At 46.5% G+C, this 26,617-nt stretch overlaps 1 protein-coding gene across 9 annotated transcripts in view; it reads right to left on the bottom strand.

Moving 5' to 3' along the window:
• LOC110533377 (rap guanine nucleotide exchange factor 6) overlaps positions 1–26,617 on the bottom strand; it is a 150,790-nt gene that overhangs the window by 41,082 nt on the left and 83,091 nt on the right. For all 9 annotated transcript variants that reach the window (XM_036989732.1, XM_036989734.1, XM_036989735.1 and 6 more), the window contains 10 exons: positions 15,592–15,723; positions 10,149–10,326; positions 7,521–7,657; positions 6,397–6,555; positions 5,071–5,223; positions 4,172–4,336; positions 3,539–3,646; positions 2,993–3,196; positions 2,713–2,821; positions 2,214–2,457 (listed from right to left, as the gene is read on the bottom strand). In XM_036989732.1, the coding sequence (XP_036845627.1) occupies positions 2,214–2,457; positions 2,713–2,821; positions 2,993–3,196; positions 3,539–3,646; positions 4,172–4,336; positions 5,071–5,223; positions 6,397–6,555; positions 7,521–7,657; positions 10,149–10,326; positions 15,592–15,723 (1,589 nt within the window). The remainder of the gene's footprint in view (positions 1–2,213; positions 2,458–2,712; positions 2,822–2,992; positions 3,197–3,538; positions 3,647–4,171; positions 4,337–5,070; positions 5,224–6,396; positions 6,556–7,520; positions 7,658–10,148; positions 10,327–15,591; positions 15,724–26,617) is intronic.

Here is a 26,617-nt window from a genome sequence, read left to right as displayed (position 1 = left end):
GTTCTCGGTTGCCTACGTCATAGTTCATTTCTGCCAGATTGAGACGATGGGACAGAAAGGCACAGGGATGGAGCTTTTGGTCCTGGGAAGATCGCTGGGACAGGATGACCCCCACCCCACTCCAACATCAGAAGCATCAACCTCTACCACATATTGATGACACGGGTCCAGATGTACGAGGATGGGTGCTGTGGTGAACCGATGCTTCAGGTCCACAAAGGCTCTGTCAGCAGTGGAGACCATGTGAACAGTACTTTGGGAGAGTTGAGTGCAGAGAGGGGAGCCGCCAGGGTGCTGTAGCCCCAAATGAAACAGCGTTTGAAGTTAACGAACTACAGGAAACTTTGTAACTGCACCCTGGACGTAGGTTGAGGCCAATCTACCACTGCTTTCACCTTTTCAGGATCCACTTGGACATTTCCATCAGTGATAACATATCCCAGAAAGGAGATTGTAGAGCGGTGGAACTCAGACTTCTCAGCTTTCACAAACAACTGGTTCTCAAGGAGGCGCTGAAGGACTTGTCTGACATGGAGAACGTGTTCTTGGGAAGACCAGAAAAAAAACAGGATGTTGTCAAGGTAGACAAACTCAAAATGATTTAGCATGTCCTGGAGCACATCGTTTATCAGTGCCTGGAAGACAGCGGGGGCGTCCCTGTACTGTCTTCACCACGGTTTACTAAACTAAGCATGTGTCACAGATGACACACTATACCCTATGGGCCCTGGTCAAAAGTAGTACGCTAGATGGGGAGTAGGGTGTCATTTGGTAGAGCGAAGAGGACATTTTCCATCTCATCAGCAGCCTATTGAGACGACAGCATAAAGCCATGCATCAGAAGTGACTGACGTCTTAAATCATACTGACTTAACTACCCGGATGGTAGGATGATGTAGTGTTATTGTGTCTACCTGAAGGGTTTGGGTGGTAGGATACTGTCGTGTTATTGTGTCTACCTGAAGGGTTTGGGTGGTAGGATACTGTAGTGTTATTGTGTCTACCTGAAGGGTTTGGGTGGTAGGATACTGTCGTGTTATTGTGTCTACCTGAAGGGTTTGGGTGGTAGGATACTGTAGTGTTATTGGGTCTACCTGAAGGGTTTGGGTGGTAGGATGCTGTAGCGTTATTGTGTCTACCTGAAGGGTTTGGGTGGTAGGATACTGTCGTGTTATTGTGTCTACCTGAAGGGTTTGGGTGGTAGGATACTGTAGTGTTATTTTGTCTACCTGAAGGGTTTGGGTGGTAGGATACTGTCGCGTTGTGTCTACCTGAAGGGTTTGGGTGGTAGGATACTGTCGTGTTATTGTGTCTACCTGAAGGGTTTGGGTGGTAGGATACTGTCGTGTTATTGTGTCTACCTGAAGGGTTTGGGTGGTAGGATACTGTAGTGTTATTGTGTCTACCTGAAGGGTTTGGGTGGTAGGATACTGTCGTGTTATTGTGTCTACCTGAAGGGTTTGGGTGGTAGGATACTGTCGCGTTGTGTCTACCTGAAGGGTTTGGGTGGTAGGACACTGTCGCGTTATTGTGTCTACCTGAAGGGTTTGGGTGGTAGGATACTGTCGTGTTATTGTGTCTACCTGAAGGGTTTGGGTGGTAGGATACTGTCGTGTTATTGTGTCTACCTGAAGGGTTTGGGTGGTAGGATACTGTAGTGTTATTGTGTCTACCTGAAGGGTTTGGGTGGTAGGATGCTGTAGTGTTATTGTGTCTACCTGAAGGGTTTGGGTGGTAGGATACTGTAGTGTTATTGTGTCTACCTGAAGGGTTTGGGTGGTAGGATACTGTAGTGTTATTGTGTCTACCTGAAGGGTTTGGGTGGTAGGATACTGTAGTGTTATTGTGTCTACCTGAAGGGTTTGGGTGGTAGGATACTGTAGTGTTATTGTGTCTACCTGAAGGGTTTGGGTGGTAGGATACTGTCGCGTTATTGTGTCTACCTGAAGGGTTTGGGTGGTAGGATACTGTCGTGTTATTGTGTCTACCTGAAGGGTTTGGGTGGTAGGATACTGTCGTGTTATTGTGTGTACCTGAAGGGTTTGGGTGGTAGGATGCTGTAGTGTTATTGTGTCTACCTGAAGGGTTTGGGTGGTAGGATACTGTAGTGTTATTGTGTCTACCTGAAGGGTTTGGGTGGTAGGATGCTGTAGTGTTATTGTGTCTACCTGAAGGGTTTGGGTGGTAGGATACTGTAGTGTTATTGTGTCTACCTGAAGGGCTTGGGTGGTAGAATGCTGAAGCGGGTCTTCTCCAGCATCTTCCTGATCTTGTTCCGTCCTCCAGACACTGTGTTGGCCTTCATCTTCTTGGTGGCCTTATGGTCTGTGGGGAACTCCATGTCTCCGGGCAGGTCTGGGATGGAGAAGCGGTTACCCTTCTTCTCCTGGATCTTGGGGATGTGGGGACCCCTGTTCATCTTCTCGTGTACGATCCGGCTCAGCAGCTCTTTGAACACTTGGGATAGGAGAGGAGGGATAGAAGGTCAACAGAACTAGTGGACCAAACACAGGACTAGACCCAGGTACAGACCCAGGCAGACCCAGGACTAGACCCAGGTGCAGACCCAGGACTAGACCCAGGTACAGACCCAGGCAACCAAACACAGGACTAGACCCAGGTACAGATTACTGTTGACATCGGTCATTTTAATTTCCCGACATCGTTAAATGAAATAATCCTATCTTTGGTAAGAGGACAGATCGTACGAACCGAAGATGTTGGTCTTGACTGTGAGGGAGAGGTGTGTGTTGTTCCTCAGGAAGTCCATAGCTTTGACGTAGGAGATGTTCTCAAAGTTCTGACCATTGATCTCCATAATCTCAAGCAGGAAAACAGATAGTTTTGAGTCAACTGCACATGTTATTGAGCTAACCACAAAGGGCATCTGAACAGCAAGCTAAACAGCATGAAACGCATGGAATAAAAACATGGACTTTAAAAAGCAAAAGCAACACAGGAAATAAAAGGCAATAGTAAGAACTTCTCTTACCTGGTCTCCTCGTTTGAGTCCTGCCTCGGCGGCCTTGCTGCTCTCCTCCACCGACTCCACGAAGATGCCGAAGCCCCTCTCGCTGCCGCCATGCAGGCTGAAGTAGAGCGGGGACTCCCTGGAAGGTTTCTGCAGGGTGATCTGCCTCCACTTGGCCTTGGCTGCACACGCTATGTTCAGCAGCCTCAGGTGACCCTTCATTTTCTCCAGGAACAGATCAGGTTTCAACAACCACTCACTCAACTGACCTGGCTAACATATCTGATAATACATGTTCAACCACACAGTTGTTACACCCACAGACAGAGGATCACATGTTTGTCTGACCACAGAGTAATGAGACTTTAGATTAGTCTTGAGGTTAAAGTACATTATGTTGCGTACAGGATGCGCTCAAAATGGCACCCTAATCATTATATAGTGCACTACTTTCAACCAGGGCTCATAGTTCTCTGATCAGAAGTATTGCACTATATACAGTAGGGAATAGGGTACCATTTGGGACAAACATTTAGTATAGACACAATATAGGAAAGGTGTTCTTACTGTGGTTTCCAGCAGCTTTTCAAATTCTTCCAGGAACTGCGTCATGGCCGGGTCACCTTCAAAGTCGTTGAAATGATTGTTCACCCATAACAGCACTATCCGTGTCACCTGCACAGGGAAACACGTGAAAGCATATTCAAAAACCTCCAAAAGAGGATCCTGTACATATCCCCCGAAAAAAATCAGCAAGCTTCAATCATCCAACATTCAACTGAGGCTGAGGCTAAAGATATCACAAAGGGTGAGATCACAAAAATATCTGTCTTTGAACTGCAAGGGTCCGGAAATGCCAGGTCTGAAAATATAACTGTAGTATTGTTCTAATCTAAGGAAAGGTAATCTTGGCCCACAATGTTGAAACCACAGCACAGACAGAGATACAAACAGCAACTCTCTCTGAGGAGATGGGCCTCTTGATGAGGAAGAATGATTAAATGCCAAATGACATTGCCATCAGACTATTGACAGGACAAGAATAATCTTATGTTAAATCAGTTAAGAGTATGTCCACTGGACAAATCCCCCTTCTACCCAAGACCGCTGACATAGCACAAGTTGTATTGATTACTGTGTAGTACACCCATGCTTCACACAAAGAATCAGGTACACACAAACACACAGTACAGTACACACCGTGTCTCTGAGGCTGTCAACTTTGAACCACTCAAGCAGCTTCTTGCCAACCTCCATGGGGCTGGAGAGGAAGGTGCGGTAGGTGAGGAGGAAGTCTTCAATGTAGGTGGGGTCCACCACTGACGGCTCCTCCACCAGGTGCATGATCAGACGCTGTGGGGTGCCCTGAGAGGATAGACAAACAGACAATCAATCATGGCTGCATTACAACTGTCAATTCATTTTAATACAACTTTATTAGTCCCGAGGGGCAATAAAGACAGCCTTATCACCAAGGAGACCAAAATCATTTTGGACAACTGTATTTAGAAAAATGACAAAATAAAACATTTAATTGGGCAAAAGGATGGCACTTACTCAAAGCCAACTTTAGAATAACAAAAATTAAATCGCTATGGGAACCGAGTATGTTTTTAGGGGAATTGAAACTAAAGTAGCAAACTAAAACAATTTAAAGACAAGAGAATCCAGAAGTAAGGATCACTACTCAGATCAGCAGCAACACATCTATAGTGTAGCTGTTTGGGGGAGCAGAGGTGTCTCAGAGGAGATGAAGACAAGGGAATCAGTCTAGTCCATTAGCAGATCAATAACTGGCTGTTTGCAGAGTGTTGAAGATCAAAGGGCTGGACCATCCGACGCATGCAAAAACAAGTGTCTACAGGAGCAACAGCAGAACACGGTGGTAGTCACAGCTAGGTAGTCAAGGCAGTGCATATATTTAAAGCAGCCTATAAAGACCATTTGAAAATCAGTTTCCCAGACCGATTACACCATAAGCCTAGACCTGGACAAACATGTAAACTCAATGGAACTTCACCATCAGTGTAGGACAAGGGTAAGCCTAATTCATCTGTGTCTGGGAAACCATCCCTTAATGCTTACACTTCCTGCCTCACCTTGATGACAATATGTCCCTTCCTGGTGCCGCTGCGGTCCAGCTCGCGATGTTCCTTCACCATGACGATCTCTCCCTCCTCCTCCACCTTGTGTGTGTTCTTCTCCACATGGTTGAGTATCCGCCAGTAGTCCTCTTGGGCGATGCACACAAACTGGTCGACAATGACATGGGGACAGCGGGTGAACTTATAATACAGGAACCTGTTGCTCTGCACCATAGCTGGGTACTGAAACAGTAGAATTGAGTCCCTGGAGCAGGAGAGAGGCATGGGAGGGATGGCTGGGGGGTAGCCCTAACGATCTACCCACACTCCCCAAGCTACTAGTCCAGTTCTGCTAGTCTACAAGCTAACAGACTAGCTACACTCCCTTGGCAATGATAATAAACACTTGCCAGAATATGCTATCTTGGCTAACAGCCTTGCTACACTCCCCTAGTTAACATTCACCTGGCTGAATGGTCAAGCTACACTCCCCTAGTTAACATTCACCTGGCTGAATGGTCAAGCTATACTCCCCTAGTTAACATTCACCTGGCTGAATGATCAAGCTACACTCCCCTAGTTAACATTCACCTGGCTGAATGGTCAAGCTACACTGCCCTGGCTAGCGTTTGCCTCTCTGCCAACTCACTGAGCTGTTGTTCAGGCTCTGAAACAGGGACAGGAAACAGTGTTTCTGATAAAGGAACTCTTTAAGGAACCAAGCAGGTCTGGGTAAAAACTGGTTACTAACACACACACACAGAGACACAGAGAGAGAGACAGAGACAGACAGAGAAGCTCAAAACACTTCTCAAGCGGCAGGCTACTCTAACTAGTGCTGCCTCCCATCTCTACATCAAGGCCTGGTTCCTCTTCTGTATGACTAAGCGACAGCTTGTCAACCTAGTCCTGCTTTATTGGTGAAGAATCAACACATTTTATTGTACACCATAGATATCAACACCAGACCATTTATACAACTCTACTCTATATTCTCAAGGAATACAACAACACTGTCATATTCATCTTCCAACCTGATGTCGAAAGGCAATGAAAAGTTGCCATTGTATTTCTCTCAGAGGCTGCTCCTTAAGTTATAGGGTGTTACTAAGTATACTGTATAGGGTGTTACTAAGTATACTGTATAGGGTGTTACTAAGTATACTGTATAGGGTGTTACTAAGTATACTGTATAGGGTGTTACTAAGTATACTGTATAGGGTGTTATTAAGTATACTGTATAGGGAATAGGGTGTTATTAAATATACTGTATAGGGAATAGGGTGTTATTTGGGACTCAACCCAAAATAACAATATCTTTTTGAGAGGATAGCATCTCACCTGGCAGTCGTCCCCCTTGGTGCGCACCACTCCGCTCATGTACTGCTTGTCCAGGGAGGGGGAGATGCCAAAGCTGTTGCCCATGCAAAGGGTCTCCATGCGGCTGTCCGGGTGGTCGATCTCCACCCCCCCGTTCAGGATCACATACCACAGGTCCAGCTGAGAGGGGGTGGGGGGCACAATGATGACATAAGCAGCAACGCCAAACACATGACCATAACAACAGGAAATTAATGGCTGACACTGACTGATTTGCTGGCCTTCATAATAGAGATGCTTTTATGGACCTTCACCCCAAACAATCATTGGTGCCTGGTATTATAATGTGTCTATGTATGTGTATACAGAGCTCGAGTGAATAGAACAGGTGCTTCACAAGTGTTTTCCAACTTTACGGATCGAGAGAATGTGTTTAGAATAGAACATACCCAAGTCCCATAGAAGACTGCAGACTAAGTGTGAGGTGTGTGAAGAACCCCGCAGGGTAAGTGATCGTCTAATCGTCTCATCTTACCGCCACACTGACTCAGACTGCTGGTCATGGCTTTCAACCATTAATGCAATAGAGGCTTTTCAGAGTGACTGACAGACTTCTATCAAAGGGAAGCATTGTGAAGGAGGGAGATTGAGGAAATGTGATGAGCTTCCTAGACCACCCCCCCCTCTCCTTTTTCTTCCTCTGCCCCCTCTCTCCTCATAGGACGCAGTGAAGACTGCCTGATTCATTCTGACCTTCACACCAACCCACTGTGATAGGAGATAGCAACCTGTCTGTCATAGTGTAGCTGTCCCCTGCTTTACACGCCTGTGTATGCGTGTGTGTAGACGCCTGCTGCCACAGCGGATTGACACAGATCCCATCCAAATACGCTAAAGAAAGTGGTAAGGCTAGCTGTCATCGAGGCAAAGGGTGGCTTCTTTGAAGAATCTCAAATATAAAATATATTTTGATTTGTTGAATACTTTTTTTGGTTACTACATGATTCTATATGTGCTATTTCATAGTTTTGATGTCTTCACTATTATTAAAAATGCAGAAAATAGTAAAAAAGAAAAACCCTTGAATGAGTAGGTGTGTCCAAACTTTTGACTGGTACTGTGTGTGTTAAGTCTATGGTTGGTACCTCCTGTTTGTCCTGTAGGATGACGGTCGCCGCCTGCTCCACCACCTCAAACACCATGACAGTACACAGGTCCCTCCGCACTGACATGGTCATGTTGGCAAAGGCTGGCAGCTGGTGCATGAACTCCAACAGTTGTTCTGGATGGGGGGGAAGAGAGAGAAAGTGAGTAAGAGCGAGAGGGGAGAAAGAGAGAGAGAGAGAGAGAGAGGGAAGGAAGGAAGGAAGAGAGTGAAAGAAGGAAGAGAAAGAGTGTAAGAGCGAGAGGGAATGAAGAGAATGAGAGAGAGTGAGAGAGCAATGGAGAGAAGAGGTGAGGTGTAGAGGTCGACCGATTATGATTTTTCAACGCTGATACTGATTACGATTATTGGAGGACCAAAAAAGCCAATACCGATTAATCGGCCAATTCTTATTTTTTTTATTTGTAATAATGACAATTACAACAATACTGAATGAACACTTATTTTAACTTAATATAATACATCAATAAAAATCTATTAAGCCTCAAATAAATAATGAGACATGTTCAATTTGGTTTAAATAATGCAAAAACAAAGTGTTGGAGAAGAAAGTAAAAGTGCAAAATGTGCTATGTAAAAAAGCTAACGTTTAAGTTCCTTGCTCAAAACATGAGAACATATGAAAGCTGGTGGTTCCTTTTAACATGAGACTTCAATATTCCAAGGTAAGAGGTTTTAGGCTGTAGTTAATATAGTATTTATAGGACTATTTCTCTCTATACCATTTATATTTCATTAACCTTTGACTAGTGGATGTTCTTATAGGCACTTTAGTATTGCCAGTATAACAGTATAGCTTCCGTCCCTCTCCTTGCTCCTATCTGGGCTCGAACCAGCAACACAACGACAACAGCCACCCTCGAAGCAGCGTTACCCATGCAGATCAAGGGGAACAACCACTCCAAGTCTCAGAGCGAGTGACGTTTGAAACGTTATTAGCGTGAACCCCGCTAACTAGCTAGCTATTTCACATCGGTTACACCAGCCTAATCTCGGGAGTTGATAAGCTTGAAGTCATAAACAGCGCAACGCTTGAAGCACAATGAAGAGCTGTTGGCAAAACGCAGTAAAGTGCTGTTTGAATGAATGTTATGAGCCTGCTGCTGCCTACCACCACTCAGTTAGACTGCTCTATTAAATATCAAATCACAGACTTAATTATAACATAATAACACAGAAATACAAGCCTTTGGTCATTAATATGGTCGAATCCGGAAACTATCATTTCGAAAACATAACGTTTATTATTATCGCATATACCCTGACTCTGCGTGCAATGAACGCAAGAGAAGTGACACAATTTCAATGCGCACCGCATCGATTATATGCAACGCAGCACACGCTAGATAAACTAGTAATATCATCAACCATGTGTAGTTATAACTAGTGATTATGATTGATTGATTGTTTTTTATAAGATAAGTTTAATGCTAGCTAGTAACTTACCTTGGCTTCTTACTGCATTCGCGTAACAGGGAGGCTCCTCGTGAGGCAAGTGGATAGAGCGTTGGACTAGTTAACCGTAAAGTTACAAGATTGAATCCCCGAGCTGACAAGGTAAAAATCTGTCGTTCTGCCCCTGAACAAGGCAGTTAACCCACCGTTCCTAGGCTGTCATTGAAAATAAGAACTTGCCTAGTTAAATAAAGGTGTAAAAAATAAAAATAAAAAACAAAATCGGCCAAATCGGTGTCAAAAAATACGATTTCCGATTATTATGAAAACTTTAATTAATCGGCTGTTCCGATGTATCGGTCGACCTCTAGTGCGGTGTAACAGATTGAGGCAGCATAAAATAGCAGAGGAAGAAATTATGAGGAAAAAGGAGACCGAGACAAGTCAGCGGTGTAACTGTTGAGTGTGTACTGTAGCACCTGCGTCCTACTCGCTCACTCTGAGGGGGCATTACGCCCTGTTACCATGCAGCCTCCAGTCCAGCAGGGTCAAGATCACCGAGTCAAAATACAAGATAAGATCTACCGCTCAGATGAAAAAAATAAAAAAAGTAATCCTATGCAACATTAATCTATTAAAAACATTACTGTCGCAATGCTGCATTGTGTCCCACCAGCCCCTCTTTTTACACTTCTGCTACTCTCTGTTCATCATATACGCATAGTCACTTTAACCATATCTACATGTACATACTACCTCAATCAGCCTGACTAACAGGTGTCTGTATATAGCCTTGCTATTATTTTTTCTAATGTATTTTTACTGTTGTTTTATTTCTTTACTTACTTACACACACACACACCTTTTTTTCCCTCCGCACTATTGGATAGAGCCTGTAAGTAAGCATTTCACTGTTGAATTCGGCGCACGTGACAAATAAACTTTGATTTGATGTACAGGGCAACCAGTGAGAAACCATTTGCACATCGCTACAACACTGTATATATACATACTGTGCCATTTAAAATGTCTTTATTCTTTGGAACGTTTTACTATTCATTTGTTATTGTTTATTTCACTTTTTTTTATCAATTTCACTTGCTTTGGCAATGTAAACATATGTTTCCCATACCAATAAAGCCCCCTGTATTGAATTAAAAGAGGGGAAAGAGGTATTCAGAAAGAGGTATTCAGGGAAAAGGAGGAAGCTCACCAATGTCATCATCGTTGCGGTCCACCGGGTCTTTCTCCAGACACTCCCTGACCAGGTCTCTACCAATCAGGGTGTCTGACGTCCTCTCCAGGTCTTCATCCTCCTCCTCCTCCTCAGAGTCCACCGCTGCCTCCGGGAGCCCGGATAGGTCCACGTCACCCATGTCACTCTCTGTAGCCTGCAGAGGTGACAGATATGGGTTATTCTTTAAACGTAGACACATTTTTTTTTTTTAACTATCCCTAAGAATTATGCATACACCACTAATTATTCACAGTGCTCATATTTTCCATGCTGTTTGGACAGATGGTTGGAATGAACTGGTGCCGAGGGTTACGGAGTGCTCAGATCAACTGGGATTTGAACCCACTACCCTGAGGTTAAGTGACCAGCTCCCCAGTCACTGTAGAAATATTCAAGGCCATCTGTCTATTCGCTCCTCTAGTACACAGTAACAGACTGAACCTGCCTGCTCTGCTCTACAGTGCTTTCAGGAATGGAAGTGGACAGGATCAAATGGGATGTTTCCTAGATAAGGGAATGTTACCTGAGAACGTATGCCTGTTCATAGGGTGTGAAACACAGAGAAAGTCTGCCTGTTCAAAGGGTGTGAAACACAGAGAAAGTCTGCCTGAACAGAGGCGGTGTAAATCAGAGAAAGTCTGCCTGAACAGAGACGGTGTGAAACAGAGAAAGTCTGCCTGAACAGAGACGGTGTGAAACAGAGAAAGTCTGCCTGAACAGAGACGGTGTGAAACAGAGAAAGTCTGCCTGAACAGAGACGGTGTGAAACAGAGAAAGTCTGCCTGAACAGAGACGGTGTAAAACAGAGAAAGTCTGCCTGAACAGAGACGGTGTGAAACAGAGAAAGTCTGCCTGAACAGAGACGGTGTGAAACAGAGAAAGTCTGCCTGAACAGAGACGGTGTAAAACAGAGAAAGTCTGCCTGAACAGAGACGGTGTGAAACAGAGAAAGTCTGCCTGAACAGAGACGGTGTGAAACAGAGAAAGTCTGCCTGAACAGAGACGGTGTGAAACAGAGAAAGTCTGCCTGAACAGAGACGGTGTGAAACAGAGAAAGTCTGCCTGAACAGAGACGGTGTAAAACAGAGAAAGTCTGCCTGAACAGAGACGGTGTGAAACAGAGAAAGTCTGCCTGAACAGAGACGGTGTAAAACACAGAGAAAGTCTGCCTGAACAGAGACGGTGTGAAACAGAGAAAGTCTGCCTGAACAGAGACGGTGTGAAACAGAGAAAGTCTGCCTGAACAGAGACGGTGTGAAACAGAGAAAGTCTGCCTGAACAGAGACGGTGTGAAACAGAGAAAGTCTGCCAGAACAGAGACGGTGTAAAACACAGAGAAAGTCTGCCTGAACAGAGACGGTGTGAAACACAGAGAAAGTCTGCCTGAACAGAGACGGTGTGAAACAGAGAAAGTCTGCCTGAACAGAGACGGTGTGAAACACAGAGAAAGTCTGCCTGAACAGAGACGGTGTGAAACAGAGAAAGTCTGCCTGAACAGAGACTGTGTAAAACACAGAGAAAGTCTGCCTGAACAGAGACGGTGTGAAACAGAGAAAGTCTGCCTGAACAGAGACGGTGTGAAACAGAGAAAGTCTGCCTGAACAGAGACTGTGTAAAACACAGAGAAAGTCTGCCTGAACAGAGACGGTGTGAAACAGAGAAAGTCTGCCTGAACAGAGACGGTGTGAAACAGAGAAAGTCTGCCTGAACAGAGACGGTGTGAAACAGAGACAGTCTGCCTGAACAGAGACGGTGTGAAACAGAGACAGTCTGCCTGAACAGAGACGGTGTGAAACACAGAGAAAGTCTGCCTGTACAGAGACGGTGTGAAACAGAGACAGTCTGCCTGAACAGAGACGGTGTAAAACAGAGAGGATCAGTGTCTTTCTGTTCGCATCTCTGGATTCCTTGTTCTTTTATCTAGGTGTTAGACGGATGGCAGCTCTGTTCTTTCAGCGTGTGTGTGAGTGAGTGAGTGAGTGAGTGAGTGAGCCAAAGACATCCCATCAAATCACACAAAGACAGAGCGAGCGCGAGAGACACACAGAGCCAACGAGCGACAGAGACGCAGAGAGCCAACGACAGAGACGCAGAGAACCAACGAGCGACACAGACGCAGAGAGCCAACGAGCGACACAGAGACGCAGAGAGCCAACGAGCGACAGAGACGCAGAGATCCAACGAGCGACACAGAGACGCAGAGAGCCCACGAGCGACAGAGACGCAGAGAGCCAACGAGCGACACAGAGACGCAGAGAGCCAACAAGCGACACAGAGACGCAGAGAGCCAACGAGCGACAGAGACGCAGAGATCCAACGAGCGACAGAGACCCAACGAGCGACACAGAGACGCAGAGATCCAACGAGCGACAGAGACGCAGAGATCCAACGAGCGACAGAGACGCAGAGATCCAACGAGCGACACAGAGACGCAGAGATCCAACGAGCGACAGAGACGCAGAGATCCAACGAGCGACAGAGACGCAGAGACCCAACGAGCGACACAGAGACGCAGAGATCCAACGAGCGACAGAGACGCAGAGATCCAACGAGCGACAGAGACGCAGAGAGCCAACGAGCGACAGAGACGCAGAGAGCCAACGAGCGACAGACGCAGAGAGCCAACGAGCGACAGAGACGCAGAGAGCCAACGAGCGACAGAGATGCAGAGAGCCAACGAGCGACAGAGACGCAGAGAGCCAACGAGCGACAGAGACGCAGAGAGCCAACGAGCGACAGAGACGCAGAGAGCCAGCGAGCGACAGCGACGCAGAGAGCCAACGAGCGACACAGAGAGCCAACGAGCGACACAGAGAGCCAACGAGCGACACAGAGAGCCAACGAGCGACACAGAGACGCAGAGAGCCAACGAGCGACACAGAGACGCAGAGAGCCAACGAGAGACAGAGAACCATTACTGCCGATATCTCCATGTGGGTTTGGGACTGAGAGAGAGAGATTGGGCCCGAGAGTGACACAGAAAGAGGGAGACGTTTTGTGCCCATACAGGTCTCAAATCAGGTCAAATCTAAACTGACAGGGACATCAGTTCCTGCTGGCTGCACAGGGGACTGAGCCAGAGACACCCCGTCAAATCACGCAGAGACAGGGAGAGAGAAGAGATCGAGAAGGGAAGAGAAAAGAGACACTGCAGCCCAGAGTGACTGAGTGGAATGGCAGCTCACCGCTCAGGGCTGGACGAGAGGTCAAGCATTTTAAAAAACACAAGCTGTAAACAAACTCACCAACTGCCAGCAATAGAAGCTGCAGGACTCAAGTCAACGTACATTTATGGACACAGCTGACTGAGCTCCTCTAAATCAATGACAGGTGACTCCATGGGGAGGAGAGAACAATCTGGTTGGTGAGAGAGGTTTGTGTAATGGTGAGTTAAAGGTGAGAGAGAAGGTATGTGTAATGGTGGGTTAAAGGTGAGAGAGAAGGTATGTGTAATGGTGGGTTAAAGGTGAGAGAGAATGTATGTGTAATGGTGGGTTAAAGGTGAGAGAGAAGGTATGTGTAATGGTGGGTTAAAGGTGAGAGAGAATGTATGTGTAATGGTGGGTTAAAGGTGAGAGAGAAGGTATGTGTAATGGTGGGTTAAAGGTGAGAGAAAAGGTCTGTGTAATGGTGGGTTAAAGGTGAGAGAGAAGGTATGTGTAATGGTGGGTTAAAGGTGAGAGAGAAGGTATGTGTAATGGTGGGTTAAAGGTGAGAGAGAAGGTATGTGTAATGGTGGGTTAAAGGTGAGAGAGAAGGTATGTGTAATGGTGGGTTAAAGGTGAGAGAGAAGGTATGTGTAATGGTGGGTTAAAGGTGAGAGAGAAGGTATGTGTAATGGTGGGTTAAAGGTGAGAGAGAAGGTATGTGCAATGGTGGGTTAAAGGTGAGAGAGAAGGTATGTGCAATGGTGGGTTAAAGGTGAGAGAGAAGGTTTGTGTAATGGTGGGTTAAAGGTGAGAGAGAAGGTATGTGTAATGGTGGGATAAAGGTGAGAGAGAAGGTTTGTGTAATGGTGGGTTAAAGGTGAGAGAGAAGGTATGTGTAATGGTGGGTTAAAGGTGAGAGAGAAGGTATGTGTAATGGTGGGTTAAAGGTGAGAGAGAAGGTATGTGTAATGGTGGGTTAAAGGTGAGAGAGAATGTATGTGTAATGGTGGGTTAAAGGTGAGAGAGAATGTATGTGTAATGGTGGGTTAAAGGTGAGAGAGAATGTATGTGTAATGGTGGGTTAAAGGTGAGAGAGAATGTATGTGTAATGGTGGGTTAAAGGTGAGAGAGAATGTATGTGTAATGGTGGGTTAAAAAGGTGAGAGAGAAGGTATGTGTAATGGTGGGTTAAAGGTGAGAGAGAAGGTATGTGTAATGGTGGGTTAAAGGTGAGAGAGAAGGTATGTGTAATGGTGGGTTAAAGGTGAGAGAGAAGGTATGTGTAATGGTGGGTTAAAAAGGTGAGAGAGAAGGTATGTGTAATGGTGGGTTAAAGGTGAGAGAGAAGGTATGTGTAATGGTGGGTTAAAGGTGAGAGAGAATGTATGTGTAATGGTGGGTTAAAGGTGAGAGAGAATGTATGTGTAATGGGTTAAAGGTGAGAGAGAATGTATGTGTAATGGTGGGTTAAAAAGGTGAGAGAGAAGGTATGTGTAATGGTGGGTTAAAGGTGGCCTGGAGTTAGAGAAAATAAGAGTAGGGGTGGGGTTAGCGATGTGGTGGGGTTAGCGATATATAGAGGAATATGGAGATGATGAGGTAGGTGCAGGAGCTGAGGTTAGAACATTTTATATAATAGTGAGGGTAGGGAGGGGTCTGAGGTCCTGGGAGCAGGTCTGTCTGTGTCCTGTGTACCCTGACCTTTAGCACACAACGCTACAGGAGAGAGGGGCCCTTCGAACCACAGGAAACCCAACTAACACACACTATCATTAACAACCCTGGATGGATGGATGGATGGGAGGAGAGGACATGTTCCATTGAACTGGAAAAGCAGGGGGAGAGAGGTGGAGAGAGGGCAGGGGGAGAGAGGTGGAGAGAGGGCAGGGGGAGAGAGGTGGAGAGAGGGCAGGGGGAGAGAGGTGGAGAGAGGGCAGGGGGAGAGAGGTGGAGAGAGGGCAGGGGGAGAGAGTGAGGAATGGGATGAGGGCGGGCAAAAAGAGGGCTACATGGAGCGTGGGGAGGGCTGGGTCAGTGGAGCAGGGGAAAGCCTCTGAAATGGTAACGTCCACAACTTTCCATCCTTCCTCCTTTACAAGCAGGAAAGCCATGGAGCATTGACCGACTTCAAAGTCATACAGTATTGAGAGAACAAAAGGCTAGGAGCATTACTGAAACAGAACAATGGAACTTCAAAGCTTTGGAAAGGTGAGGTTATACGTATACTACTTCAGCTCAGTTTGTGAATGGAGAAATAGTGTATCGGCTACCTGGTAGATGTCTGATAGGCTACTGCTCCCCGAGTCGCTGGTGATACTGCATCCGGATTGGCTGGGCGGCACATGGATCCCCTGGCTGTGGGGGTGGTCTATAAGGTGCATCTTGTTTAGGTCTCCAGGAAGCTGCTCAGACACACACAGGAAGAGAGCAGGACGGCTGTTAATATCACAGGACACACGCGCACGGCACGCAGGTGAACACACACTGTAGAGAGACACGCACGCACGCGGGTGAACACACTGTAGACAGAGAGACAGAGAGAGAGAACACACAAGCGATCAACTAGATTCAGCAGAGGGAAGAATTGTTTCATGAGCGGATGGTCGGAGGGCAGGAACATAATGACTAATAATTTGTAGACTGCAAGAAGCCTAAACAGATATGTTTGCTAAAAGAATAATTTAATATCTGTATACGATGACGTCGTGTCTCTACTATGTGTGGGAATACTTGGGTACACATTTCTTCAAATAAAATCACTTGGAGCTGATTTCCTGGTGATTATTTTTTTAACAGGCTTTTATGTCCAACAATGAAATTCCACACAAGAATAAATAAATAAGTGTATTTGGAAAGTATTCACACCCTTTTACTTTTCTTATGTTACAGCCTTATTCTAAAATGGATTGAAGAAATAAAAATCCTTCTCAAACTACACACAATCCCCCATAATGACAAAGCAAAAGGAAATACCTTATGTAAATCAGTATTCAGACCCTTTGCTACGAGACTCGAAATTGACCTCAGGTGCATCCTGCTTCCATTGATCATCCTTGAGATATTTCTAAAACTTGATTGGAGTCCACATGTGGTCAATTAAATTGATGTGACATGATTTGGAAAGGCACACACCTGTTTATATAGGGTCTCACAGCTGACAATGCATGTAAGAGCAAAAACCAAGCCATGAGGTCGAAGGATTTGTCCATAGAGCTCCGAGACAGGATTGTGTTGAGGCACAATTCTGGGGAAGGGTACCAAAATATTTCTGCAGCATTGAAGGTTACTATGAACACAGAGGCCTCCATCATTCTTAAATGGAAGACGTTTGGAACCACCAAGACTATTCCTAGAGCTGTCTGCCCAGCCAAACAGAGCAATCGTTGGAGAAAGGGCCTTGGTCAGGGAGGTGACCAAGAACCTGATGGTCACTCTGAAGGAGCTCCAGAGTTCCTCTGTGGAGATGGGAGAACCTTCCAGAAGGACAACCATCTCTGCAGCACTCCACCAATCAGGCCTTTATGGTAGAGTTGCCAGACAGAAGCAACTCCTCGTCAATGGCTGTGCGAAGTTGCTAGATATTGGCGGGAACTGGAACATGCCATTCGTACACGTCGATCCAGAGCATCCCAAACATGCTCAACGGGTGACATGTCTGGTAAGTACGCAGGCCATGGAAGAACTGGTACATTTTCAACTTCAAGGAATTGTGTACAGATCCTTGAGAAATGATCTTGCTGAAACATGAGGTGATGGTGGTGGATGAATGGCAAGACAATGGACCTCAGGATCTCGTCACGGTATCTCTGTGTGTTCAAATTGACATCGATAAAAATGTAAATGTGTTCATTGTCCATAGCTTATGCCTGCCCATACCATAACCCCACAGCCACCATGGGGCACTCTGTTCATAACGTTGACAACAGCAAACCGCTCACCCACACGATGCCATACAAGTGGTCTGCAGTTGTGAGGCCGGGTGGACGTAGGTTGGAGGTGGCTTATGGTAGAGGAATTAACATTCAATTATTTGGCAACAGTTCTGGTGGACATTACTGCAGTCAGCATGCTTCCTCAGAACTTCAGACCTCTGTGGCATTGGGTTGCGTGACAAAATTGCACATTTTACAGTGGCCTTTAATTGTCCCCCAGTACAAGGTACACCTGTGTAATGAACAGCTTTTTGATATGCCACACCTGTCAGGTGGATGGATTATCTTGGCAAAGGACAAAATGCTCACTAACAGGGATGTAAACAAAAATGTGCACAACATTTAAGAGAAACAAGCTTTTTGTGAGATGAGGATCACTGAAAATAAACTGTAATTGAAGGAAAAATGTACCACTTCCGTCGTTCCCTTTCAGGGCGCAGGTTCGCTCCCTTTCAGGGCGCAGGTTCGCTCCCATTCAGGGCGCAGGTTCGCTCCCATTCAGGGCGCAGGTTCGCTCCCATTCAGGGCGCAGGTTCGCTCCCATTCAGGGCGCAGGTTCGCTCCCATTCAGGGCGCAGGTTCGCTCCCATTCAGGGCGCAGGTTCGCTCCCATTCAGGGCGCAGGTTCGCTCCCATTCAGGGCGCAGGTTCGCTCCCATTCAGGGCGCAGGTTCGCTCCCATTCAGGGCGCAGGTTCGCTCCCATTCAGGGCGCAGGTTCGCTCCCATTCAGGGCGCAGGTTCGCTCCCATTCAGGGCGCAGGTTCGCTCCCATTCAGGGCGCAGGTTCGCTCCCATTCAGGGCGCAGGTTCGCTCCCATTCAGGGCGCAGGTTCGCTCCCATTCAGGGCGCAGGTTCGCGCCCATTCAGGACGCAGGTTCGCGCCCATTCAGGACGCAGGTTCGCTCCCATTCAGGACGCAGGTTCGCTCCCATTCAGGACGCAGGTTCGCTCCCATTCAGGACGCAGGTTTGCTCCCATTCAGGACGCAGGTTTGCTCCCATTCAGGACGCAGGTTTGCTCCCATTCAGGACGCAGGTTTGTTCTCTAAACCATAAGCTACTACTACACACCAGTCAATAATGATCACCTCACCTATGGTAGATGGACTAAACTTCCAGTCAACCTGGATAATGTTACAACAGCTCAGTGTTTCAATAACCAACCAAGAAAACCATCCCATCAATGAGAGACTCAAGACACCACATCCAAAACAGACAGAGCAGCCACCAATGCCCTGCTAACCAATGCCCTGCTAACCAATGCCCTGCTAACAACCTAACCACACACAGTCAATGTGACCAGTTCAGCTTCTATATCACATCGATCAGGTATTCTACCAACTCAGTCCAGTGTTCCCAGGTCTTACCAGCCTGAGGCGGGTGAGGGAGCTAGTCTGGTTGCGTGGACAGTGGGTGAACCTGCATCACACCTCCATGGCCACCTCTGCCAGCCTGGCAGTGCCAGCCAGACAACAAGCCACCCGCCCAACGCTGGCACTGGACCCATCTCCGTGCCACCATGCAATATTAAACAAGTTCAGTCTACACTACGTACTGGTGGGGGCTGGGCAGTCCCACCAACTTACAACCCCTTAACCCATCCCCCCACAGGGGACTGGGGAGAGTCCATCCTCCAACCTCTACACCATACACAAGATAAAACACAGGCTGGACTAGGAGACAGGAGAGCTGGTTGCAGTCATGAGAATGACCCTGAACACAATAACACCTAGGTGGATCTGGAAAAATCCCACACTGACAATTAGGTTAGACAAATGGCTCCCCACCTCGGCCCTATGTAGAGAGCAAGGCCGAAGCTGGAGTTTTTTTTAAAAATTGAACCTTTATTTAACTAGGCAATTCAGTTAAGAACACATTCTTATTTACAATGATGGCCTGCACTGGCCAAACCCGGACGATGCTGGGCCAAACCCGGACGATGCTGGGCCAAACCCGGACGATGCTGGGCCAAACCCGGATGACGCTGGGTCAAGCGCTGCCCTATGGACTACAGCCTGGATTCGAACCAGGGTGTATGTAGTAACACCTCTAGCACTGAGATGCAGTGTCTTAAGCCACTCAGGATCCCCAGGGTGAAGGTGTGCAGATAGGGCGGTCAGAGAGTAGCCTAACCGTGAATAATGTAACACTTCTCCACAGCTCAGTCAGAAAATCACAACCAAAACCACAAGCATTCTCATCTGGACACATCCACTCCTATTCAACTAAAATCAATTTCCGATTACACTGGGGCTGTAAGTGCAAATCTTCTTCCACTTACAGCTCAACTGGCACCAACATGAGGGGCGTCGCCGGCAGCAGTTGATATTGACAACAGCAACCAAAGGTGCCATAACTAAAATGAAAAGTGTTTCAAGTCATACAGCGGCCGGTTAGAACAGACTCTCCCTCTCAACGAGCTAAACGGGTCGCTCATTCTGTTTATTCCACAGCCAAGTGGGTCAATATTGATTCCTTTACGATGGGGGTCAGGTTTCAGACAAGGATGCAGGCCAGAGATTCATCAATTTAACAAATCTATCGGATTCCCAGAGGAGAAAACGAATGTATATATCCATGATCATGGCCTCAAAACCCATAACATTTAGGATCTCAATGCTCCAACCACTCTGGTTAAAACTCCCAACATCAAACAACATCAACAGCGCCGTTGTCAACATGGCAATCAGAAACAGTGGTGACACTAGGTCGGGTGTTGATGTCACATGGCATGGCAATCAAAGTCTTTCATCCTGGGGATGGAGTCTGATGATGGTATATGAGAGGCCGTGGGGGGACGGGCTTGGCTAATGAGGCCGCCGGGGGGGGACAAACGGGCCAATGAAAAGGAAGACCTCGCTAATTGCTGCAGTCTCGCGGCTCTAATTCACACTTCACACCAACTTTTACTTAATGGCACGCCAATGCCCTCCCGCCTTCCACTGTCTGTTCTCCTCCTGTTCTGATCATGAATTAATGATAGCAGTGTGGGGTGATTAAATATGAATGTCTTATTCCTTTGGCTGTGTGAATCTATCACATCAACAAGGAAACGCAAGGCGAGCCAGGACTGATCATTTAAGTCGTCTCTCTAAAACCCCAAACTATGACTAGACCTAAATTGGAGTCACAACAGAGCATTTCTAATTTATTCACTTCTATTATAACCTTACTTTGAAAAGGGGATATATTTTACTGAACTAATTTCATTTCTGTAGACTGGCTACAGTAATTAACTTGAACCTCCATTCCCCTCGTTCCTGTGAGGCCTTTATAGTGCACTATAAAGGGAATAGGCAGCCATTTGGGACGCAGAGATTGGAATAAAGCTGTAAGCAGATGTTTAGGTGTGATGCTAGTAATGACCCTGGTTCACAAAGACAGGCCACTGATCCAGAATCAGCCAGTTGTAGACGCAGCAGCACTAACGCACCGGTACAGGATCCCAGCAGGGGCTCCATCATTAAAACATAGTGGAGCTTTCCAATTATGTCTTAACTGCTTCAGAGCTGAGCTCGCCACAGCAAGGGAGGGCTAGTGTCAGCCTATTTACCGGACGTATGGCATATTCAACATGCATGGATCCAAGCCATTTCTATTCCACCTTTCATTGGAGGCAAATCATTGCATCATGTATGACAGGAGAGAAGCAATCCTCACATCTCAAAGTGAAATAAACCAGAAGGAGAGGTCTTATCATGTTTTTCTTTTATCACAGAGTAGAGCAGTCCTCCCAAACAGAGACACGTGAGCCTGGAGGTGGGCTGGGCTGCTCGGGGTTAAGAAGGAAGTACTTCTGATGATAACACTGTAGAGGACGTCAGTCACTGGAGCCATCCATCTAAACTATTCACATGTCCAGATGTTGCTCCTCCCCGGCAGTGTCAAATACGGAGGATTGGCTTTTCCCTCCTCCCACATGGCGGCAGGGCGGGCGCTTTAATCACTGCTTCAGGAGGGATGTCCTTGATCAGTTGAACAGGAGATTGGAGATTGATCCATTTCAGATGTAACGTCTCGGAACCGTTCCAAAACACACACACTGGTTACAACTGATCTCCATTTACATGTTTTATGTATCAATATCCCAACTCAAATCAGTTGGGTTAGATTAGAGCGTCCAGCTGTGGATCTCTGTGTTCTGCTAGTAAGTGAGGAGAGACCGACCGACTGACACACAAGATGAACGCTGTTGTAAATAACAGGCTGGGAAGAGTGCTGCAGACTGCACTCAGAGAGAAAGAGCAGGTTATTGATATATACAGTCGATTACTCCACTAGCTTGTCAGCTTTCCTTCCCGAGACCCAAGCAGCCAAAGCAATTATGTTAACATCAATAAAATGAGCGTTACTCCTGGCTGCCAACTCCCTACCAGGCCAAATTTAAAGGGATACTTTGGGATTTTGTCAATAAGGTCCTTTATCTACTTCCCCAGTGTCAGATGAACTTGTGTTTACCATTTGTGTCTCTGCGTGCAGCAGTGGAGGCTGCTGAGGGGAGGACGGCTCATAATAATGTCTGGAACGGAGCAAATGGAATGGCATCAAACACAAGGAAACGGTGTGCGATACGTTTGATACCATTTCTCTCCAGCCGTTACCATGAGCCCGTCCTCCCCACCGACCTCCTGTGGTGTGCAGTTTGGAGGAAGTGGCTAACTAGGGCTAGCGCAATTGCTAACTAGCTTTAGTATAATGACAGTCTACGCCAACAGACTTCCAGTCATTGCGCTAACGGTAGTTAGCATTGGCTTGCAAAACAACCTCTAACTTCCTTCATACTGGACACAGACATACAAATGGTATCCTGGTAGGTTAGCTACCTGCAGATTCATACAGGGTAGTAACGTCATGCGTTGGGATTATGGTTCATTGTTTACCTAGTTAGCTACGTCTTACCAAAAGACTCCACTATGCAAGTAACCATTTCGGGTGCATTCATAAATGCAGTCTGGCCATCTACTCAGATTACAGAGCGCTCTCGTCTGTGTGCCAGAGAGCTCAGAATAACTGATGAATTTACAAACGCTCAACACCCGTTGAATATGACCGGTGTCAGTAAACATCAGTCAGCCAGAGCGTCCAGTGTGCGCTCTGAATGCGAAACGCTCTGAATTTACGGACAGATAATCTGACAGCACAGTTGCAGTCACCAACGCTCTGGATAACGTAACAGCCCAAGTAATGTTCAGTGAGCTGTTCTCTCTCACTTAGCTGTCTGGAAGTAGCTAGCAAGTTAGCTTGGGTGCTGTTGGTACATTCGGATCAACCCTTAAAGAGATGGGTGGACTAAAGCTCAAGAGGGTGTGAACGATGATGTATGGGTGTAGACAAAGACAGGCTCTCCGATAGTAGTACCAAACCATTCAAAGGCCATTTTCTCAAAACTGAGTTAACACGTTTATCAACTTCAAAGCATAATTACTTTCCCATTGTTCCTCAACTGTAGTGCATTACATACAATTTTATCCGATAATATATATATTTTGCTACATAAGACTGATTTGAGCCGGTCGGTCACATATGACTGGGGAAGTAGATAAAGGGCTTCGGTCAAAATCCCAAAGTATCCCTTTAATGGCACTGGAGGTGGACGAAACACCGAGCTGAATCTCAAACACTGGGTCCTGTACTGGGACACCCGTCATTATGCATTCTATTTGAGTAGCGGAGGTCTCCTTTAGCTAGGTCTTCATTGTTCAAATTAGCACAGACGTATTATGGACCAATAACTACTGAGTTATACTGGATGACACAAATGAGTACACACTGAAAGAGATGGTTGTAGAAATGAATTTCCAGATAAACAAATCATGAGTGAATGGATGGAATCCAGGAAGACATAAATAAATATCCTATAGAAGTTGGCATGCTCCCTAAATTAGAACATCTGTACACGATGTCTGAGTAAGTAATGATGCCAACATATCACATCACATTAGATAGGGACATGGCATGGACTTCAATGGCCTGCAGATGGCAGCACCGCCAAACAGGCATGGCAATACTCAACTCAAGAACCAATCAATGTGTCAACCACTGGGCAAATAGCCTCATTGTTAATGCAATTTAGTTAATGTCATAAACACACCAACACACTGAGAAAGAGCGTCATCTTCAGTATTTCAGCCAGTTACACAACTGTTAAAAAGCCAACAAGTTGAGAAACAAGAACACACACCGTAGTTCTCCTTTGATGTCAGAGTCAATCCATTCCATCTTGATTTAGAGAATGCCCTCTTCCACTCACGGGATCAAACAAAATGGCGCCAAATGAGTGTAGCCAGAGGCCAGCACATAAACTCACTAGGGAAGGGCAGTATGCAGGTTTTCATACTGCTCCTTTACCCTACAGGGGTACACGTATTATCGGCAGTGCACACAAGGGGTGCCATTTCTTTTAATAGATTTGGATTTGATTTTTGACACACAAAACAAAAATGTAGGCAACCGGGATCTTAGTCCAGCAGGGGATTGAACGTCTGCTGTAGCGAAGAAGCTTGATCTTTCAAACTAGCCACTTAGCTAGTATGTTAACAAACCAATGCCTAGATGGAGCCCTGAGCTGGAAATCAATTAAACTTGGCCCATCTTAGATAGTCAACTTAGTTATAAGCCAGGCCGGGAACCCCAAAACGCCCAAAATAAATAAATAAATAAATAAATAAATAAATATATATACACACATCCACTTATTTCGAGAGAGAGCGAGCGAGACAGAGTGCGACAGAGCGAGCGAGAGGGAGAGAGCGAGCGAGAGGGCGAGCGCAACAGAGAGCGAGCGAGCGCGAGCGTGACAGAGAGCGAGCGACAGAGTGCGAGCGACAGAGAGCGAGAGACAGAGTGAGCTCGACACACACAGGGAGAAGAGAAAAGGCTGCCGGGTGAAGACCCTCATCTCCCTCCACCTCATACATAATGATGACAGTCAAAGGGCTAGGTAGTTACTCTCTTTGGTTTTATGCCAACGCACAAATCAGAGCCAGCAGCATAAGCATGATGCCAGACCAAACAACTAATAATGAAAGTTGAGTGTGTCACAATTCATTTCACTGTTCCTTGTTGAGGCGGCATCTAGGCTAGCACGTGTCACACATCAGACTGTCATTCTGGAACCAAAAAAGGAAATAGGAAGAGAATGTTTTAGTTAAGACTATTTTAGCGATGATGTTCCCGGTCCTAGAGAGATATCAAAGAGTTGAATCACCACCCTTCCTGTGTTGCAACAGAATGTAAACTGAGGAGGAATGGCTGTCATTACTCCAGTAGGTAGTGACAGTATTGTGACAGCCAGGATGTTGAGTGGTGGCGTGGTGCTGACACTGGCCCCGCCAGCTAGCTGGGACTTTTGCTCCAGACAGAGGATGTAGTCAGAGTGGCAGCCAGGACAGAAAAACAGGCACGAGTCTACTGCTGACGCTGTCGGTGTCTCCTTCTCAGGGAGACAGTGACTAATAGTATAAGGAGCCATCCAGGTTTAATCGTCCTGCCAAGGCCATCCTAAATCACCCAATTGTAATTAGTGGGTGCCACTTCTGTGTGTGTACAGGTTTAAAGAAATTACATAAATCAATTAATTTACCCTCACTGATAGTTGGAGTGAGAGAATTACAGCAGGTCAAAACTCTAAAGCCCTCTTGAGGAATGGTTATTTATTAAAAATACCTAATTAATTGATTTCAGGGTGGGGATGTGCTCCGTATCAGAGGGATGGGTCCAGGTCTCTGCCAGGGAGGTTTAATGTGTATGTCTGGGACATTAATATTTATAGGGGGGCTTGACACACCTGTAGCAGACTGCCTCCCTCTCCCCTGGCATGTGTACCATACTCAAACAGCACTGAGACAGAGAAACAGAGGGAGAGACAGAGACAGAAGAGAGAGAAAATGGGCCCCAGCCTGCCTCACTGTGCTAGGTGCTGTTAGAAACAGGAAGGTGTGAGGGAGGGGAAGGTGGCCCTGTCAGGGGCTTTCAGTAAAGACAGCCATGGTCAATGCTACCCAGCTGAAGGACACAGAAGGCTAAACACTGGTTAACACCGACCACCAAATCCAGTGAGGGTTAGCCCCCCCCCCCCCCCTCTACCCTCCTCCTAGCCCCCCTCTACCCTCCTCCTGCCCCCTTCTCCTCACAGATGCTTCCTGCCCTCCTACCCTGCTCCACCCCCCACCATGTACAACAACAACAGGCCCAGGGAGAGACCACCGGACTGAAACAGGGGGGTCCAGCCTGCAGGGGCTGCAGTCAGCCAGCCACACCCTCTCCTGTGTTATTGCTGGTTCTGGACCGTGTCATCTACAGTTGGCAACGTCCTCTGGCTCCTCCAGATGGTGGAAAACATTGGGGCAAAGGGAGTACCGTCTGACAGCTTAGTGTGGAGTTCAAACTAAAAGTGTTGATGGACATAGCTTTACAGTTATTGGTTTAACAAGTTGTTATTGGTTTAACTGAAACCAGGCTGTAAGCGGTGGTTGGGTGTACAGGCTCATACAGGCTTAACCTCCAGGATCAGTGAACTACTATGTGAAACCCTGCAGGAACAAGCATATACTGTATTCATTTATCTTGCTCCTTTGCACCTCTAGTATCTCTACTTGCACATTCATCTTCTGCACATCTATCACTCCAGTAATTGCTATATTGTAATTTCTTCACCACCATTACCTATTTATTGCCTACCTCCCTTATCTCACCTCATTTGCACACACTGTATATAGACTTTTTCTACTGTATTATTGACTGTATGTTTGTTTATTCCATGTGTAACTCTGTTGTTGTATGGGTCGAATTGCTTTATTCTTGGCCAGGTCGCAGTTGTAAATTAGAACTTGCCTACCTGGTTAAATAAAGGTGAAATAAAACATTAAAAGATAGCTGAAGAGATGTCTCAAACTCTATCTGCCTGGAAGGACAGGCACGCTGCCACCCCTGCTTGTATATATAAATACCCTTGAAAAAAGCTGCCTATGAATACCCAGTGGTGGAAAAATCAATAGCACTAAGATGATGGAAACAGCTGGAATGGGTGATGCTACCCTGGCTGAAAAATCATCAGCACCTGGGTCTGGGCCACATCACTGACATTAGAGCTGTGGGTCTGGGGAGGGGCCACATCACTGACATTAGAGCTGTGGGTCTGGGGAGGGGCCACATCACTGACATTAGAGCTGTGGGTCTGGGGAGGGGCCACATCACTGACATTAGAGCTGTGGGTCTGAGGAGGGGCCACATCACTGACATTAGAGCTGTGGGTCTGGGGAGGGGCCACATCACTGACATTAGAGCTGTGGGCCTGGGGAGGGGCCACATCACTGACATTAGAGCTGTGGGACTGGGGAGGGGCCACATCACTGACATTAGAG

Source organism: Oncorhynchus mykiss, chromosome 10 (genome assembly GCF_013265735.2).
Source record: "Oncorhynchus mykiss isolate Arlee chromosome 10, USDA_OmykA_1.1, whole genome shotgun sequence".
Taxonomy (NCBI): Eukaryota; Metazoa; Chordata; class Actinopteri; order Salmoniformes; family Salmonidae; genus Oncorhynchus; species Oncorhynchus mykiss.
Note: the sequence above shows the minus strand (reverse complement) of the source record. Positions and strands in the feature narration are given on the sequence as shown.